Below are 18,523 nucleotides of genomic sequence, written 5' to 3' on the forward strand. Positions count from 1 at the left end.
TTCTCACTTTTAAAAAATCATTGATTCAATAACAGAAACCAATAATTTATCCGATATGTTGTCAGAGTCAAAATATCATCTTTTTATTTTCATGTTTTTCTCTCCCAAAGTAAAGAATCACCTCAGAATTGCTAGAGGTATTTTAGTTTTCTGAGTTTTGGGGCTGCCGTTCCAGAGGAAAAGAAATCACTTTCCATAGAGTTCTTCAGGTGAAACCTAAAGTATGCAGTGATAAAAATAGATAGAATAGATTGCATTTAGACCTATCACATAGGTCACTGTCAGTCGATAAGATCTGGGATTAGAATAGAGAAATATAAAGCAAAAATCTGAGTTCAAATATTAGGTACATGGATAAAGTCTATGTCTGGTTCTCTGAATAGCTAACCAGTGGTACTGCTTGATCCCATTTACATGGAAACAAGCTCTATTCATTCCAAACCCACACTGAGGTTCAAGTAAAAATATACATGATTACAACAAGCAGCAATTTGTTTATATTCTTAAATCATTCATATATTCATATATTTACATTCAAACATTCATAAACCTTGTGTGCAGGGGTGGAAAATAAGTTATTTCCCTGAACAGACAGCCTATTAGTTCACAGCTACATTTAGTAGCCCAACTAGATTATAAAATAAATAAGAGGCAAACTGTGAAAGCTAGTTAGTTAACTATTCAGGATTTTGACAATAAAAATAGTTTCATGGTTCAGCAGTTCCTAAATAACTTGCAAAATGTCACCTTTGAGATAAAAATAAGGGGAAAAATATTGGAGAGGCCATATCTGTGATAAAGATGCTCTTGAAAAAACATCAATATACTGGAGTATTTTACTCTTGTGTCCCTAACCTCAGGCTCTTGTGGGGGAGAAGGGGACTTCTCAGGCCCACAGGACTTTCAGTGGCACATGTCTTGGGTTGCAATAAATGCAGGCACAGGAATTGTAAAAGTGAGATTGAATAGAATAGAGAAGAGAGAAAGAGATGGGTCCACTCTGTACAGGCCACAAAGAAGACTCTTCTTAGGTTCTTGAGTGCCCCAGATTTCTGGATTTACTGAAAATACAGGATATATTATTTTCCTGATTAAGATTTTAATTAAATTTTAATTAAATGTGAAAGAGAACCCTGGGGAGGGTGAGATTGACGTCAGGGTAAAGGGAAAAATCGTTGGCCTTTCAATTTTCTGTTGTAAGCAGTTATGATTGGACTATAGGCTCAGACTAAGCATATGGGTAGTCCCATCAAAGTCAGTGAGACTAGTCCTGTGTCTAGGCACATGCATAAATATTTGCATGATCGAAGCCTAGGGGCCCAAATCCACATTCCTTTCACTGCCAAATTTCCCCCTGAAGTCACTGAGGGTTGTGATTCTCTGGGAATGCAGGATTGAGCTCCAGTTACTGATTGACTCCATGACATTGGCGTGCACTATACTGTATTTAATACACCTCTACCCCGATATAACGCTGTCCTCGGGAGCCAACAAATCTTACCGCGTTATAGGTGAAACTGCCTTATATCGAACTTGCTTTGATCTGCCGGAGTGCGCAGCCCCGCTCCCCCTTCTTCCCTCCCCCCCGGAGCACTGCTTTACCGCGTTATATCCGAATTCGTGTTATATCGGGTTGCGCTATATTGGGGTAGAGGTGTATAAGAATTCCTTTCTACCAGAATGCAGTAAGATCTCTGTCCTTGAGTTTAGAGGAACATGTCATTGTTCATTTTAAGATTACCTTTGTACATGCATTTCAATTGCAGTGAAATCTGATGGTGTGGAAATAAGAATTTTTATTTTTTTACCTAATAAATGTTTTTCAGAGTATGACAGCTCTACAGTTGAAGCCATGCAAAAAGATAAATGACTCTATAGATTAGGTGCTGCAAATGTTTGCAAATCATGTCTGAAGTACCATCTGTAAACTATCCCATTGTACTTAGCTTTTGCTGCATATGCAAAAGGAAAAAGAGAGTTGACCTGATAGCCTATAAAATATAAACATATGCCCACTGTTCAGAGGCACTAGTAATACTAAGGGCTGGTCCACACTAAGCCCCCAGTTCGAACTAAGATACGCAACTTCAGCTACGTGAATAACGTAGCTGAAGTCTAAGTATCTTAGTTCGAACTTAAAGGTACTTATCGCAGGTCCACACGCGGCAGGCAGGCTCCCCCGTCGACTCCGCCTACTCCTCTCGCGGAGCAGGATTACCGGCGTCGACGGCGAGCACTTCCAGGATCGATTTATCGTGTCTAGACAAGACGTGATAAATCGATCCCAGAAGATCAATTGCTTGCCGCCGAACCAGCGGGTAAGTATAGACGTACCCTTAGACTCAAGAAGATGGGGTAAAGTATATCAGCCTTAACCTAGCTGAGAATTCCTTACTGTTTTTCTTTGTTGTAGCTTAGCATTACTTCCACACAGTTTTTGTGTAAGCATTTTTTCTTTTGTTTTAATGGTAGGTTTTCTTAAAAGAAAAACATGCAGAAAAAAAGAATTGTTTTAAAAAAAATAAAAAGAAAAGATGGAGCTGACACCGGTGGCCTATAATTTCACACAGATGTAATAAAATAACCACACTGGCTAAGAGCCAGTAACCCTGCTCCAGCTTCTTTACTGCTTGGACCAAAAACTTCTGTCCTGATCTGTAAAACGCTTGCTGTTCCTATCCTGGGCCTCTGCTATCAAAGACTTCCTATTACAGAAATCTGAGGCATTTTGTTATGTGGACAAAAATCCATTAGGAGCTTGGTTAACCACTGATGAGCTAAGCCAAATTTGAAGTGCGGTGTCCAGAAATGAAAGACAAGAGCAATAGACCAGCGTACCACTTAGCTCAGGAGTTCTCGCAACAATTTTTTTGGTGGCCCCAGAGTGTGCCACACTGACACTTTTTCCTAAAATTATTTATTTTTCCTAAAGTTAATAAAGTAATATGCACAAATATACATCCAAATCATTGTAATTTATTTATGTAAAATTTGGGTGGTTTTTTTGCAGACTCAATAATAAAAATACTGTAATGCACAGTTATTTCAATTCTTTACCGGACCTAACAGAATAGAAACACAAATAAGGTGCTTTGCACATTCTTGTCTTTTGTTTCTTTTGCTTTTTTGGTAAAAGTGGTTGTCTGTACACCAATTCTGAAGTAAATTTAAAAATGCTTTGACATAATAGAAGTCCAAACAATAATGAAAACCATATCTGGGCGGCTTGGGTCTGGGGAGGGAAGGGGACAGGAGGCATGGCTGCAGCTGGCCCGGGGCTTCTCTGGGCAGGTGTGGGGGCTTGGGGCTTCGGACGGCCTGGAGCTCCTCTGGCCAAGGGGGCTGGGCACTCTGGGCTTCAGCCAGCCTGGGGCTCCTCTGCGCAGGTGTGTGTTTGTGTGCGGGGGGGGGGGGAGGGTTTGGGGCTTCAGCCAGCCTGGGGTTCCTCCGGCCAAAGGGGGCAGGGTGCTCAGGGCGGTGGGCTTGTGGCTCCAGCCACGGGGGGGGGGGGCAGAATCTCGGGGCTCTAGCTGCTGGGGGGAAGGAGCGTGGGCAGAAGGGGTGGAGTCAGGGGCTAGCCTCCCCAAAGGGGGGCTCAACCCGCTGCCCATGCATCTGTCACTCACCTCCTCATCCCCTCGCTCGCCGCTCACCTCTGGATCCCTCCTCAGTCCCCCACCCACCACTTGCCTCCTCTTACCCCCCCCCACCTGCTGCTCGCCTCCTCACTCCCCTGCCACAGACACCCCCCTGCCCGCCATGAGAAGCCCCGCTCACTGGGTGGCTCACCGCTCACCTCCTCACTCCCCCTGCTCGCCTCGTCACCCTGCTGCTGGCTCGCTGCTCGCCTCCCGCCTCCTCACCCCACCCCCGCTCGCCTCCCGCCTCCTCACCCTGCTGCTGTCTCGCTGCTTGCCTCCTCACCCCCCACCTCCTCACTCCACCCCTGCTCACCTCCTCACTCCCCCGCTTGCAGCCAGACCTCCCCTGCCCACCTCTTCACCCTGCTGCTGACTTGCCGCTTGCCTCCTTACTCCCCTGCCCGGGTCCCCCCCTGCCCGCCGCTTGCTTCCTCACGCATCCCCCGCCAGTCGCTCACCCCCCACTCATCTCCTCACCTTGTTCCTTAAGCATTGTGTGTCCCACCTGTGTCTCCAGAGAGGCAGCGCATGAAGGAGAAACAGGGAGGGAGGAGAGGGGCTGATGCTTTCCTCCCCCCCCCCCCACTGCCCAGGCCGCAGAGAAACTCTCTGGTGGCCGCATTTGAGAAATGGTGACTTAGCTTCACTGAGAGGTGCTGAACCTGGAAAATTCTTTTTAGGGGTACAGTTTCAGCATGTAATGGTGGTAGTTAGCTACCTATTGGTGTTAATATAGAAGTTGTGTGACTTAATCCCTATGTATGGTCCAAATCCTGTGCCGGTTCAAATCCTGTGCCAGCCCATATCCATGACACAGATCCTCCAACTGCTCCTTCAGGCTTTGAGGTACTCAGAGTCTGCTCTAATGCTGAGGGGGTAGAAGCATTCTCTGGGATGGTTGCATAACACTAACATGGCCTCCCAGTCTCTCCCTTCTCCAGGGTCTGAGTAGGTGGCTCTCTGAGTAACAGATTGGCAGCCAGGGTACTAAGTTACAATGTCAGTGGAAGCTGAGTCTTTAAACTATCCCAGGGGGGGTTTTGGGTGGGGGGTAGAGAAGGGGCTGGGATGTGCAGATATTCCATCTTATCTGACTTTCCCAAGCAAAGATCCATCAGGACTAAGTTTCCAACACTTACCCAAGCAATCAGAGAAGAGGACAGAGATACCCACTCCTGCTTCCCTTGCCCCAGTGGGTTGCGCAGTTAGGTTATTTAGTAGTTTGCACGTAAGGAATCCATTACTTACCTGTAAACTAGGACCAGAGTCTGTGTCATTAAGAAAACTTGCAAAGAGACAGTAGGGAACAGAGCTATGCAAAATGAATTTTACTTTAGGCAAACTCAGCAAAAAATCATGTTTTCACTTACTACTTTCCAAAAATAAAAACAAAATACAATAATAAAGGGAAAAAATGATGTTTTTCCCCAATGTGCTTCTCTTGTCGAAGATCTCAGCAAGCCTTATAAAGTCTTCAAGCATATGTTGGTTCAGGCTGGAAGAAAATGATTTATTTTTAAAGAAAGCTTTTTGGGTGGGGGTTTATACACCTGTATGCCACCTTTTTATCCTCGAGACAGTTGAATTCCTGATAAACTGGTGTGCCCTGCTGTCTATCCTTCTAGTGACCTACCTGAGGTGGATGTGATTAAAACTCCCAGCAGTCACTAGAGATGTTCTCAGCAGCTTCAATGATTTTTATTTAAATGAGTGTTTGTTCAAGTATTCCAATGAAGTTAATTGAGGCTCAAGGGTAGCCATTGTAGCTATTGCAAATTATAAACAACTCATTTTTTGGCCCACCACTAGCTAGACTAATACCAGCCAACACCTGGCTACCTGAAGCAGGAATTTCAGAAGGATGGTACAAGGAAAATGTTTTTCCAGCCAAGATCTATGAGGCCCAAAATTCTTCAACAAAAGATGCTTCATGAACTCCTTACAGCAGAAGGGGCAGTGGTTATGATGCAGAGTCTTGGATAAGAGGTGTCATATTTAGGAAAAATGAGAGGATCCCGAAGGCTTGGGGATCTGTATGTAGTTATCTGCTCATAATAAGTTCCTTTAACAAGTTCTTTCTTCGATTTGTATGTGAGATTTTATGATTAAATGTTGAGGATGTCCAGTATATATACATGTTACATATTAGCTGTAAGTCCTTTCTAAACATTCAGCTTTCAGTATAAAATCCACTTTCACATCACTCCCTATCACTTTAAAAATGCAGCAGATTCTTACATGTTCTACTCCAGTGTGCAGCCACATGAAAGAAGTTGGGGCCCAGTCACTGGAAATGTACTAGTCCTAACACCAGACAGAACGACCACAAACAGGACAGTGTGAGAGAAAGGGAATTGTCTCCCTCATTCCATCCCCAGCGGTTGCATTGTTCAAAGGTGCGATTTTGGATTCACTCACGTGAAGAAAACTCACATGGCTACTTCTGAAGCTTTAAAAGCTTTGTTTCTCTTGATGGTGCTTTTATGGCTTCAAAATAGTCCATAAGCTTTCATGCCTCTGACAAGCAATTCTAGAGGCATCCCACAAATTCTGTAAAATTCTGGAGCTTGCCCTTCAGGCCCAACCCCAGTGTAGTCCGACTGAACCATACTTAACTCATTGAATCAGGAACAGACTCTTCAGCCTCTCAGCCAAACAGTGAATTCTTAATTTACTGCATCTCCTCTACTGAATTCTAATAAAACCTTTAAGAGTGGGGCTAATGGCTGCAGGGATTGGTAATGGGAAGTGATAGTTTTGTCACTTCTCAGATGCTCAGCCTCAGGAGTTGTTCTGAATTTCACTACTGCCCGCAGCTCTATTTCTGCAGAATTTAAGCTTTCATTTTTAAAAAAGGACAATATTAGAAATTGAAGGCCTAAGGTATCTAAGGTACTTTTACGGTCTCCATTACAGTAGTATCTGGGCCCCTCATAATCTTTTATGTATTTATTTTCACAACACCCCTGTAAAGTACGGAAGTTTTACAGATGTGGCACAGAGAGACAAAGGTTCAGGTTCTCAAACGCATTTAACTCCCTAAGTCTTTGTCTACACAGTAATTAAATATCTATGGCTGGCCTGGTTCAGCTGACGCCAGCTCATGGGACTGTAAAACTGCTGTGTAGACATTCTGGCTCGGGCTGGATTCTGTGTAGACATTCTGGCTCTGGATCCCACAAGGCGGGGAAGGTCTAAGAGCTCAGGCTCCAGCCCAAGCCCTAAGGTCTACACAGCAATTTTTAGCCCTGCAGTCTGAGCCTGTGAGCCCAAGTCAGCTGACCCAGGCCAGCTGCAGCTGCGCTGTGGGTCTTTTGTTCCAATGTAGACGTACACTTTGTAACTTTCCCAAGGTCACATAGAAAGGCTGGGACACAGTAGCGAATTGAACCCAGGTCTCGATCCCAGGTCTCTAACCACTGGATCGTAATTCCGCTCTATCCTTCCTCTAAGTCAGGCACCCAAATACTAATCTAACCTGATTTTCTGAATGCTTGGCACATCTAGAAATCAGGCCACTTTATGTACCCGCTTTTTGGGTACATAACAGATGTGAAAGTTATAGCCAAAGTTCCTAGTGCTGAGAGTTTAGAAGAAAACTCTTCATATGTGAACTAATTCAGGACTGTCTGCCTGTATCTTCAGACACAGAAGTAATGACTCTGAAAGCTTTGTGAACTGCCCTCTTCATCTCAATGGGGTGTTGACTCTGAAGCCTAATGATGATTTTAATGTCAACATTATTAACTATGTTATTATTGATAATTTTAGCAGAAATATCTAGCTAATCTGGGATTGTGGGCAGAGTATAGGGTCATAGATAGTGACTGAGTACAGTGCCATCATTTTTTATTATCTTTCCTGCACCCTCTCTAATTTTTCAACTCGTCTGTTGTAACCATTTCCTCCTGCAGGGAGTTGGATGGAACTTCAGTAAAGTTGCTGAAATTAGTTAACATTGTTGAAATTGGGAGGAAAAAAATAACATTTTCTGTGACCTGCCTGACATAGCTCTTTAGAGGAGCCTTTCCTATCTCGGTCACCAATATGAATGCAGGCCAGGTTAGTAATGATTGTAAAGCATTACCATCTGAGGGCCATTCATGGGCCATGGGAATTGCACTTGCAGTCTCAGTTAATCTCTAATACACAGCTATCTACAGATACAGTGTGAGCGAATGGCACCCTTTTGGGCTATCTCAACACATACGCTGAGGAATGAATGGGCATGCCGAATGAAGTACCTCTCAGCTTTAGGGTAGTCCCTCCAGAACAGTGCTGACGCACACTGGTAGCACCTTGTGGGGAAGCTGTCTTTGCTGTACCCATTCTGTGGGTCAATAGAGGACTCCAGTCTTGAGATATGACAATTCGGCACGGACTGTCTCTTTGTTATGTTTGAACAGTCCCTGTCACAATGGGGCGCTGGCCTCTAGAAGCTACTGTAGCATAAATAAATAAATTAAATAAACTGACTATAAATATTTTTAAAGAAAAGGGGAAACACCTGTAAGAGTAGGACACTAAATGCAATGTAGAGTAAACTTAAAAAACAAACCAATCCTCTACTTGGTAGTCAGACCTTTCTATACAAAAGAGCATGTGAAATGCTAACCTGGCATTACAGTATATTGATCCTGATTTCTGATATCTGAGCTATTAAAAGACTAGTGTATATGATCAGTAAATTCCTGTCATATAAAGAACTCTTTCATGCCAACATTTTGGCTTTAGCTTTAGATAACATTTGTTGCAAGCTTCAGTAATGTTTGTTTGTTTTCTATTAAAAAGTACATGAATTAGAAGGCAATTTAGACCTCAGTTCCTCCTTTTCAGCATTGTGTAAACATATGTAATTAGCCTTGTACTTATCTGCATTAGTATCATTAGAATTGAAAACCCATTTTAATCTGGATTCTGTTCTCTTCTCAATGTCAGCCTGTTTCTGGACCGGTACAGAGCTAGCCTTGTTGATGCAATAAAGAGATTACTCCAACCCAGTGTAAGTATGTTTCTATTTTCTCCTGAACACTGGCTTCAGAATAATTAGTCTGTGCACAATGATTGAGGGAGTAATGGAATGGCAGGATTAATGTCATGTAATACTTTAATACTTATTATGTCCAACTTCAATTGAGTCTTCTAATCTATCAGATTCTTTCCTAATCATAAACTAGGAAACTTCTTATACTTGGCCTTCTGATAAGGAACACAGTGGGTAGTAAAATAAATGAAACCGCTTCAAAGATAGCATGAGATTATTTTTATCAAAGCGTTTCTTGAGTATTTTCCTTTGATAACAATGTCTTCATATTAAAGTAAAAGTACAATATTGAAAGTTTTTATGTTAGCTTCTGTCATTTATAATCCCTTCAAGAGTAACCTTTGCCACTGTGTATATATTTATTGTGAAAGAACATTTTTCTTTTCATTTCTGTTTATATTAAATGAATAAAACCCTTAAATATATCTATAGCACACAACTTGTTTTTTTCATGAAATAAGCCATGTATTTACGTATTATAAATGTTAGGGCAAATTAAAGTGAAGCACTGTATGAAATGCTACACACATTTCTACATTTATTTATGTGGGTGAGGAAATTGCTCTGTACATATAAAAGCTTAGTCTGCCAGGCTGTTATACTAAACTAGGAAGACCTAGACTCAAAAGGAGGAATTAATATGCATATACTTAAAATAAACTTTAATCTCAAGAATTAAAAGCCCCAGTTCTACAATATAAAATGTACATGGTGAATGCTTTCCATAGGCATTCAAAACAGGATCTAACTGCTTGCATTTAACATGCTAATCTTCCATAAGGGAAGCCTCCCATTTTAACATGAAAACCAATGCATGTGAACAAGGCTTTTTCTAAACTGTATTTTAAAAGCTCTATTCTGCTTATTTTTCATATTACAAACAATTTCCTCTATTAAAAAAATAGACACATAGACACAGACCCGATAAGACATAAGAAAGTCAATAATTTTAGTCACATAAGTAATCCCATTCACTTCTAAGAGTGACTGGGGTTCTATTCTTGGCTTTGTCACAGACTTCCTTGGTGACCTAGGGCAAGTAACTTAGGACTAAATTGTTGTACTGCATGTAAACCAGTGGGGCTGTATGTCCAGGAGCAGAGGAGGAATGTGATCACTGTGAAACCATTGGACTGTCTGCAATATGAGTACTCTCTATCTAGTGAGGCCAGATCTATTGGTGGCATGGAAGGATGATCATTGCTTTGTCCTCTCCCTGCCCCTTCTGGGGAAGCTAGCATTGCTAGCCTTAGTGTCTGGTCCCTGCATGAGTGTACAAAGTAAGGGGCAGGAGCTCTTTTTTCCCCGCTGCCCCAGTTTTGTGCACCTGCCTAGGTTCTGATCACAGTGTATCCCTTAACCTCTCTCTTTGTGTCTCAGTTTCCTATGTATAACATGGGGATAATACTACTTACCTCAAAGGGATGTTGTGAGGTTTAACTCATGATGGGTCCAGTTCAGCAAAGCATTTAAGCATGTACTTAACCCCATTCCTGTTCAGCAAAGCATTTATGCAAACTCTCAAATTCCACTGAGCCAATGGGACTTTTACACATGCTGAATAGGGAAGGACAGAAGCATGTGCTTACATGCTTGACTTAGTCATCATTCTAAACAATGTTATTTACATGTAAAGAAAAACAAAATGAACAATTAATTCTTTCATCAGTTATAATAATTAATATTGTAGCCCTAAAATATGAGTCTAATGCACAAGCTACCATGGCATTTCACAGGTTTTCTTTAAGTTCAGTATTACCCTTTCTCTTAAGTCCCTTACATTAATTAGTCTGTTTCAACCAAGAAAACCACCATTTATTTATAGTTTATGTGTGGCCAAGCTGATAAAGACTCAATTCAGAATTACATCTACATGGAAAATAAGAACTGTCTTTAATAGCGTCCAGGTGAACCAGCAGCACATATCAGAGATTCAAGAGTTTCATGTTGTATGTTAAGCCATAAATCATCACATTATTCCTTCTATAACTTTTAATAAAGGACTTCAGGGAGAATAATGGACAATAAAGCTAAAATGAAAATTGAGGTAAGCACAAAATATGGGTATCCCTGTTAAGCTGACTGAAGGGGGAATTCAGCATAAGCAATAAATCCTAATTTACCTTTTAGAAAAAGTCTTTCCCCTCCCTTTGTGAAATCCCCTGGCATTTCCTGGTTCATTAAGCACATCCCAAGATCCCTCATTCTTTGATAATACTTATATTAGAAGATTCATGGTATCAGTCATTCACAGAATGATGCATTTTGGGACATCTTTAATATTGTTGAGAAATACCAGCAGATTCCATGGAGTGGGAAGGAGAATGTTTTTTAAAAAATTCATGGTTTTTGGATGATAAAACATATAGACTAACATAACCCATTCTGAGTTTAGCTAACTCTCCCAAAAATCCTTTCCCATACTTGGATCCAGATGGTAGTCCCTTTTGTCTATTTGGAAATGAGAACTACAATGAAGAGCCATAGATAAGGCACAAGGGCACATAATAATTATACAATAAATTATTTCCTTGCTGTTGGAATTCAGTTATAAGAAGGACATTCTGTAGCACATTGTAACAGAGGGAAAACCAGAAACAAATATGAGGAGTTTGATCAGCAAATTGTGTTCCATACAGCAATGCTACATATTTTATAATCAACTTTTCATTGATAATAGAATGGTTTACAAATGGCTGTGTGAGACCAATTCCTTAGCAACATGGATGTTAGGCACTGGAAGTCAAGGATGTAATGTAAACCGGCATTATTCGTACTTAAATACTATCTTTAAACTGCAACCAACAGGTTGTCTTTCAAATTCTGATTTAGAGGGCTGGGGTATAAGTAGGGTACACCAAGAAAAGCTACAGATTTATGGGTGCTGCAATATTGAAAAGCCAAAGAACCTGCATTGCTGCAGAATTGTTAAGAATTCAGGAATCTTGTAGAATTTATGTTATTTTACTTCAGAAACTAACCACAACTTACCACATGATTTCAAGACCCCTGGTTATATCTTAAAAACACTATGAATGTAAATTAATTAACTCAGGGCATAATTCTTCTTTACACTAAGGCCACTTTGCACTACTCTGGCAGTGTAAAGTGGCCATAAATTACATTTACACTTACTTCAAAGCCCTTTAGCAGTGCCAGAGCGGTGTAAAGTGGCCACAGTGTGACTGAGAATTAGGATATGTCTATACTTAAAATGCTACAGTGGGTGTAGTCCACCTCCCCAAAAGATGATAGCTAGCTCAAGGGAAGAATTCTTCCACTGACCTTGCACTGTCTACACCAGGGGTTAGGTCGGCATAGTTGCATCTCTCAGGGGTGTGGATTTTTCACACCCAAGAGATATAGCTTTGCTGATGCTAGTTTTCAGTGTAGACTAGCTCTTAGGCTCTCAGTTTTTATGTTGGCAAATTTCTTTTGAATTGATAGGTTTTAATTTAATGCCAATAAACAGCTTTATTTTACCACTTTTTTTTGCTTGCATTGAAATATGTTTTTAATTTCACTGTCAGAACATTTATTTGCTTGTAAATTTCCTTAATATTGCAGTTATTTAGGCTCTGATCCAGCAATGGTCTGTTCCTGTGGAGCCCCAGTGAAGTCCATGGAACTCTATGTCAATGTGAGGTTCTGCCTGAACAGAGCAGGCAGGCTTGGGACCTTAATAACTAGTGACATATAAACCAGTAATTAGTTACTGGGACAGTCATCTTGAAAATCACACTTCTGTCTTGTTTTTATCTACTTGCATTACAGTAACACCTAAGATCATTATAGCTGAAAGAGATTAGAGAGGCGGAAATATTTTTTCAATTTTTCACTTCTTGCATTTGCTAGCACTTTGGTCCTAATTCAGGAAAACATTTAAGCAAGTGCTTAACTTTAAACGCACTTCTTGAATTGGGGCTTTTGCATCTAACCAATTTCCCTTCTTCCCCTATATGATCAGTCAATTCCCATTGTTGTTTTTGTTTAGGAATAGAAGAGAGAAAAACATTTTTTTTTTTAATTAGCAGGAAGGCTCAGGTCATTTTATCTAAAGCTACTTTTTAACCCATTTTTTAAAATTGCTTAGATTTCAAGATTATAGTGTTCTTTTAATAGACCAAAGAACAAAGTTGTTATTGGTCTAACAAAGCAATTAACCACAATACCTACCGGTTTTGAAGGGATTACTCTAGTTATAATCCTAATCAATGATTTGTTGTAGCATTTATAAATTAAGGACCAGATGCTCCGCTAGAGTAAATTGAGATAGACACATTGAAATCAATTGAGCTATCCTGATTTACACCAGGGGAAGCTTTGGCCTTAAAAGTCAAATGTACCATGATTTAGATAAAATGTCATTCACATTTTTGAAGTTGTAATGTGTGGTACAACTTTTCAACCCAATTCAGATAGGTTTTTAATATGGTGTTCAGTTCTAGTATGTTCATTCTAATACATTTTTTCTGATTTAATTTGAAAGGGATTAGTCGACATAGAATGTGAAAGGGAGTGTCTTCATAGAAAGCTGTCTAATTTTAAACTGTACTGATAGCATTATTGTGTGAGTATTGCATTCTCATAAAAATTGCTGAATGTGGGCTGAGGGAAACAGTATGTTGGGGTCTGGCTGTGGCCAATCCTCCTTACAAGAGGTTCTGCCTTCCTTTCCATGTGCCAGCTAGTGTGTTCTGCGGTCAGCAGGCTCAGACCCTGAGTGGAGGAAGTGCTTTGTAAACAGTACCCCAGTGGTGAAGGACCTCAAGAAGATAATGGGTTCCAAAGGGTGTCCCTGTCTTCTGTAACATGGAGCGTTAGCAGGGTGCGGAGATCTTCAGTTGAAGACCCCCCTGAAGAGAAGACTATTTAAATGTGTGACATTGAAGAGTGTCATGTGATGCTAAAACTTTAGGAAGATTTGGCACATTTCACTCTGATTGTGCATTTCCTTTTGTTTAATGTTTTACATCATAATCTGGGCTCATATTCTAAACTAACTTTGCCGAAGCAATTCCACTGACTTTCTCTGCACCCAGTTACACCTTATTATTAGTCATGGAATAATAGAAAAAGTTTTAAAAGACTTCTTAGGTCCACTAGCCCATCTCTTTGCTGATTGAGGATTATTCCTTACAGTACATTTTCTAGTGCACTGTCAGATCTAATCTGAACTCTCTCCAGAGTTGGGGCAGTCACTCCTTAACTTGGGAGACTATTTACTGTTTTGTAGACCTCGCTGTGAGGATGTTTCCTTGATATCTGACCTAAACATTCCTTTTCTTAATTTCATCCCCTTATTCCTACTTATACCTTAACATACTATGCTAAAAAATTTCCTCCTTAGTATGTATTTAAACCCTTTAAATATTTGTAGACATCGTTCTTGTTCATTTTAGTTGTCACATAGCCTAGCTAACCATTTATCAGTCCCTCCAGCCATTCCCCTTACCACCACTACACCCTCTCTTCTGAACTCCTTCGAGTTTCTGGTAATGTGGTTCCCAGAACTAAATCCTAAGTATCAGGGTTGCCTAGAGTTGTAGAAAAAGAGGAAAAATAGTCCAGTGGCTAGGGCACTAGCCTAGTCCATAGGAGACCTAAAGTCAAGTCCCTACTCTGCCACAGACTTCATGTGCGACTTTGGGCAGGTCACCTCGGCTCTCTGTGCTTCAGTTCCCCCCTCTGTAAAATGGGAATACCTTGTGGGGTGTTAGAGGATAAATACATTTTTATTTATTTTATATATGTGAGGTACCACATAGGTACCTTAGCTATCTATTTAGATAAAAACTTCATTTCCATGATGTGTTGTCTCTGAATATGTGTGTATGCATCCCAAAGTTACATGAGCCACATTACACTGCAAGCACATATCTAATTTGATGTCCACTATCACCATTAAGTATCTTTCAGTGTTACAGCTTTCCAGGATCCTTCCATTCTCTTGAATTGTTCTGACCACTTTTTCCCCAGACATACTAGCATACATTTCTCAAGCTGATTATCAATTTGTTATGTCCTGCTCTTTTTTCTAACTTATCTAGATCTCCATATATTATTTCTTTGTCTCCTTGGTGATTACTGCACCCACCTCTTAATTTAGCATCATCTGTGAATTTCATTAACATGCTTTTTAACCTCCCATTAGTATCAATGTTAAATAAAACAGGACCTACCACTGAATCTTGTGGCACCCAACCAAATAGCTTCCTTCAATTCAATACATTGTTGTTTAATGTTAACCTTTGTTTACAGTGATTCAGCCAGTTTTCATTCCATGTGACAGAATTCATATTGAGCCAATTTGAATTAATTTTGCAAGCAAGATTTCAAGAGATGCTTTTGCAAGTGCCATAGCCTCTGGACTAAAATTTAATGTTGCTGTGGGGGCGGAGGAAGAGTGTCTAAAATCCATCACGTCAGAGTAAAGTCTTTTGTGTTCTCTTTATACAAAAGGATGAACAAAAATTTAGTTAATGGACCTTATTGTATTGCCCAGACATGAAAAATGGCCAGATCATCTTGAATGATTCAACATTTCTATGCATGAACATTTTTGTTGGCAGTATTGTTGTAGCCTTGTTGGTCCAGGATATTAGAGACAAGGTGAGTGAGGTAATATTTTTAATTAGACCAAGCTCTTGAGCTTACACAGAGCTCTTCTTCAGGTCTGGGAAAGGTCCTAGGGACTAGAGGTCCTTTCCCAGACCTGAAAAAGAGCTCTATGTAAGCTTGAAAGCTTGCTCCTTTCACCCACAAAAGTTGGTCCAATTAAAGATATTACCTCACCGATCTCGTCTCTCTGTATGAACAATAAGCTGTGTTTGAAATGTGATTTGCAGATATTGGACCAAATTGTTGAGGTGCACAGGTGGTGTAAAGTACATATTTTTATATAAAGATTGAGTCTGATTCTCCTCTAACTTCTGCTGTTGTACACATTTACACTGTTGTTATTCCAAAGGGCTATTCCTAATTTACCCGGATATAAGAGAGAGGAAAATCACTCCCGGTGTTTGTATGATGCCTTGCTAAATCAAACTGATGGATTTTGCACTGTATGTATGTGATAAATGATTTTTCTGTGTTTTATTTAAATAACATAGAATAACAGGTATTGTGTGAAAAGGATCAAACTTATTGCAAATGGCCATTTTCAGATGAAAATGTTTATTTGCGGTCTTCTATTTTGCAGCCCTTTAATCACAGAAATCATGCACATTCTGAATAGTTAGTTTTATGAATACTATATAAATGCTTTTCCCAGGGAAAAAATACTTTTTCAGCAGGAATATATTAAAAGATTAGTCAGGGGTATGTTATATCTGGTTCCTTTCCAATTTTAAAAATGTGTAAATTCTCTTTTTAATGTTCTAGGGGAAAGCAATGGTATTTGCTCCACTCAGAGGGAATACTTTAAACCAGTTTTGCAATCTAGCTGAAAAAGCTGGTTTCTCTGTCCAAAGACATGAAAATTATGATGAACATATTTCGAACTTCCACTCCAAGGTTAGTTTTCTGCTTGTGTTAGATAACACTTTAATCCGCATTGCATTTTGAAGAGATCATGGTCCTTTTGGCAGGTAACCTAAATGTTTGATTAAAGTACTCCTTAGGTGTGCTGTTTCTGAACAGCTATTTGGTATCTGATTATTTTGTGCGGTAGAACCATCCTTTATCTTTGCCTGTCTAGAAGAGTTTTACAGAAGCATCTCCTGTTTACCTTTTTTATATAACCAGTCTTTTCATTCAGAGGAGTCTAATTTATGGGATCCATTTCTTATTTTTATTTGTTGGTTAGTCACCTATATATATCTGGCAAACTAACATTTACATTTTAATAAAAAGCTTTCAACTTTTAACTAGGTTAAATACTGAAATAAATAGGAGGTGAATGTCTAATTGTATCATATCATAACTTAAATCCTTATCTCTGGTTGCTTTATGGCTGGGTCAGTTGGCAGCTTCAAACTGCTAAATCTCATACAGAATTTCACAGTTGTGGGGTTATATGTCAGATCGAGGCACTACAAGATTTAGGTCAAAAGCACTTATCTAAGCATGATTTCTAAGCTTGCTTACATAAAGCTACTGTTATCAGTCTCTTTTTTTTATTATTTATAGGTGTAGGGTAATACAGGACACAGAAAGGAAGGTATTTCATAGAAAACTTTTTAGGAATCTCTTATTTTCTGGTACACATGCAGCAGTGCTTATCAAAATCATATTATTACTTGCATTTTTTAGATCATTATTTCATACCTTAAAGAAATCCACTGTTGTGGGCCCATTTGACCTCAGATATTACTTTTAACCCCTCACAGTTTTGCAAGTATTTCCCGTGCAAAATACAGGCCTTCTCAGAATTTAATCTTGATTTCCTTGTGGGAAAACAACTAAATGCTTTGTTTTAAGTACGTACCCCTGCACCATAACATAGGAATTAGATTGTATTAGAAATATATATGCACATGATATTCTAAAGGAAAAAGTCAAAGTATTTTCTTTCATTGTGTAATTTTCACATTAATAAACTTCTCCTGTCAAAACTGACTAGTGACATATACACAAAATCACATAATTTAACTAAATGGATGCAGTGGACCTGATTCTCCTCGCACTTACATCAGCCTGTTTTACATCAGGGCAACTTTACTGACTTCAGTGGAGTTACTCCTAATTTACATCAGCATCAATGAGATCAGAAAATCAGGTTCAGTGTCATCCTTCCCAGCCATCAACTAGGACTTTTCCTTCTGCCATCCCCTGGAAAGGGGTGTTTTTTTTCTCCTGTTGTTTCATGGTGGGCATAGTTTTTCTCCCTTTGCTCCCTGCACCCAGATCTCCAGCCATGGCATATGGGAGAAAGAGCTGTTGGTATCTTCACCCAGCAATTGGCCCTCAAATGAAGTGACTGTTTTTTTTTTTTTTCATGAAATACAAATGTATTTTCTCTCTTTCTTTTCTTCTGGTGTGAGGAAAGAAAATCCTAGGGACATTTCACTGCATGGGTGCATTCTAATATGTGCTCTACCTCATGCCATAGGCTAGGCACAAGAATAATATTTTGTTTATTAATTATTTTTAAATTATGGGTGTCTTAACCTCATTTGAAAACATAAGAAATATAAACTTCCAAACTGTTTTCTGTTTTGAATGCATTTCTTGTGTTGCACAACATTTTCGTGCAGTTTAAGAGAGTGCCTCGTCAGTATTTGCTGATGTCCAAATCCTGATCTCTCTTTCTGTCACCATGATATCTAAGTACAAAATGCCTCTCTGCCAAAGGGCTTTGTGTAGGGGAATTACATGATGGTTCAGGGATGAAATTCATCCTTCTCTCTTCTCTCTCTTGTCCCACCCCCATGTACTCACACTTAAAATTGGAGGCAAGGCCAGGAGTGCCTGTGCAACCTGGCCAGGGCCACTGTGTCAGCCTGTGGACATGGAGTCTGGTGGATCCATGTAGTTCACCTTGAGACAAGGTCCACACCTCCTGCATGCACACGAGACCCAGTATAGAGATTGGCAACATGGTACAGAGAGAGCTGTGGAATCTTCCTTCAAGCCTCTTGGCTTTCCGAGGCTCCTAACTCAGTGGAAATGTGATACATCTGTTGCATTTCTGTCTTTCTTAAGCTCTGCGGGAGAGGGCAAAATTTGGCCCTAAGACGGAATTGTTTATCTTTTACAGTGTAGTAGCTACACATAGCAAACAGATTTTTGCTTCCTTTTCATTCAGAGGACAAGAATATCAACTACTTCGGGTTTCAGTGCTGCCTCTAGCAAGATGGTGCGTCATGTCACCTGAGCAAATGGGAACATAGTCTCC

The 18,523-nt window shown here is 40.1% G+C and overlaps 1 protein-coding gene across 1 annotated transcript in view; it reads left to right on the forward strand.

Moving 5' to 3' along the window:
• CAMKMT (calmodulin-lysine N-methyltransferase) overlaps positions 1-18,523 on the forward strand; it is a 377,333-nt gene that overhangs the window by 354,277 nt on the left and 4,533 nt on the right. Inside the window, exons 9-10 of the mRNA XM_065401271.1 lie at positions 8,580-8,643; positions 16,069-16,200. Of these exons, the coding sequence (XP_065257343.1) occupies positions 8,580-8,643; positions 16,069-16,200 (196 nt within the window). The remainder of the gene's footprint in view (positions 1-8,579; positions 8,644-16,068; positions 16,201-18,523) is intronic.

This window comes from Emys orbicularis, chromosome 3 (assembly GCF_028017835.1).
Source record: "Emys orbicularis isolate rEmyOrb1 chromosome 3, rEmyOrb1.hap1, whole genome shotgun sequence".
NCBI lineage: Eukaryota > Metazoa > Chordata > Testudines > Emydidae > Emys > Emys orbicularis.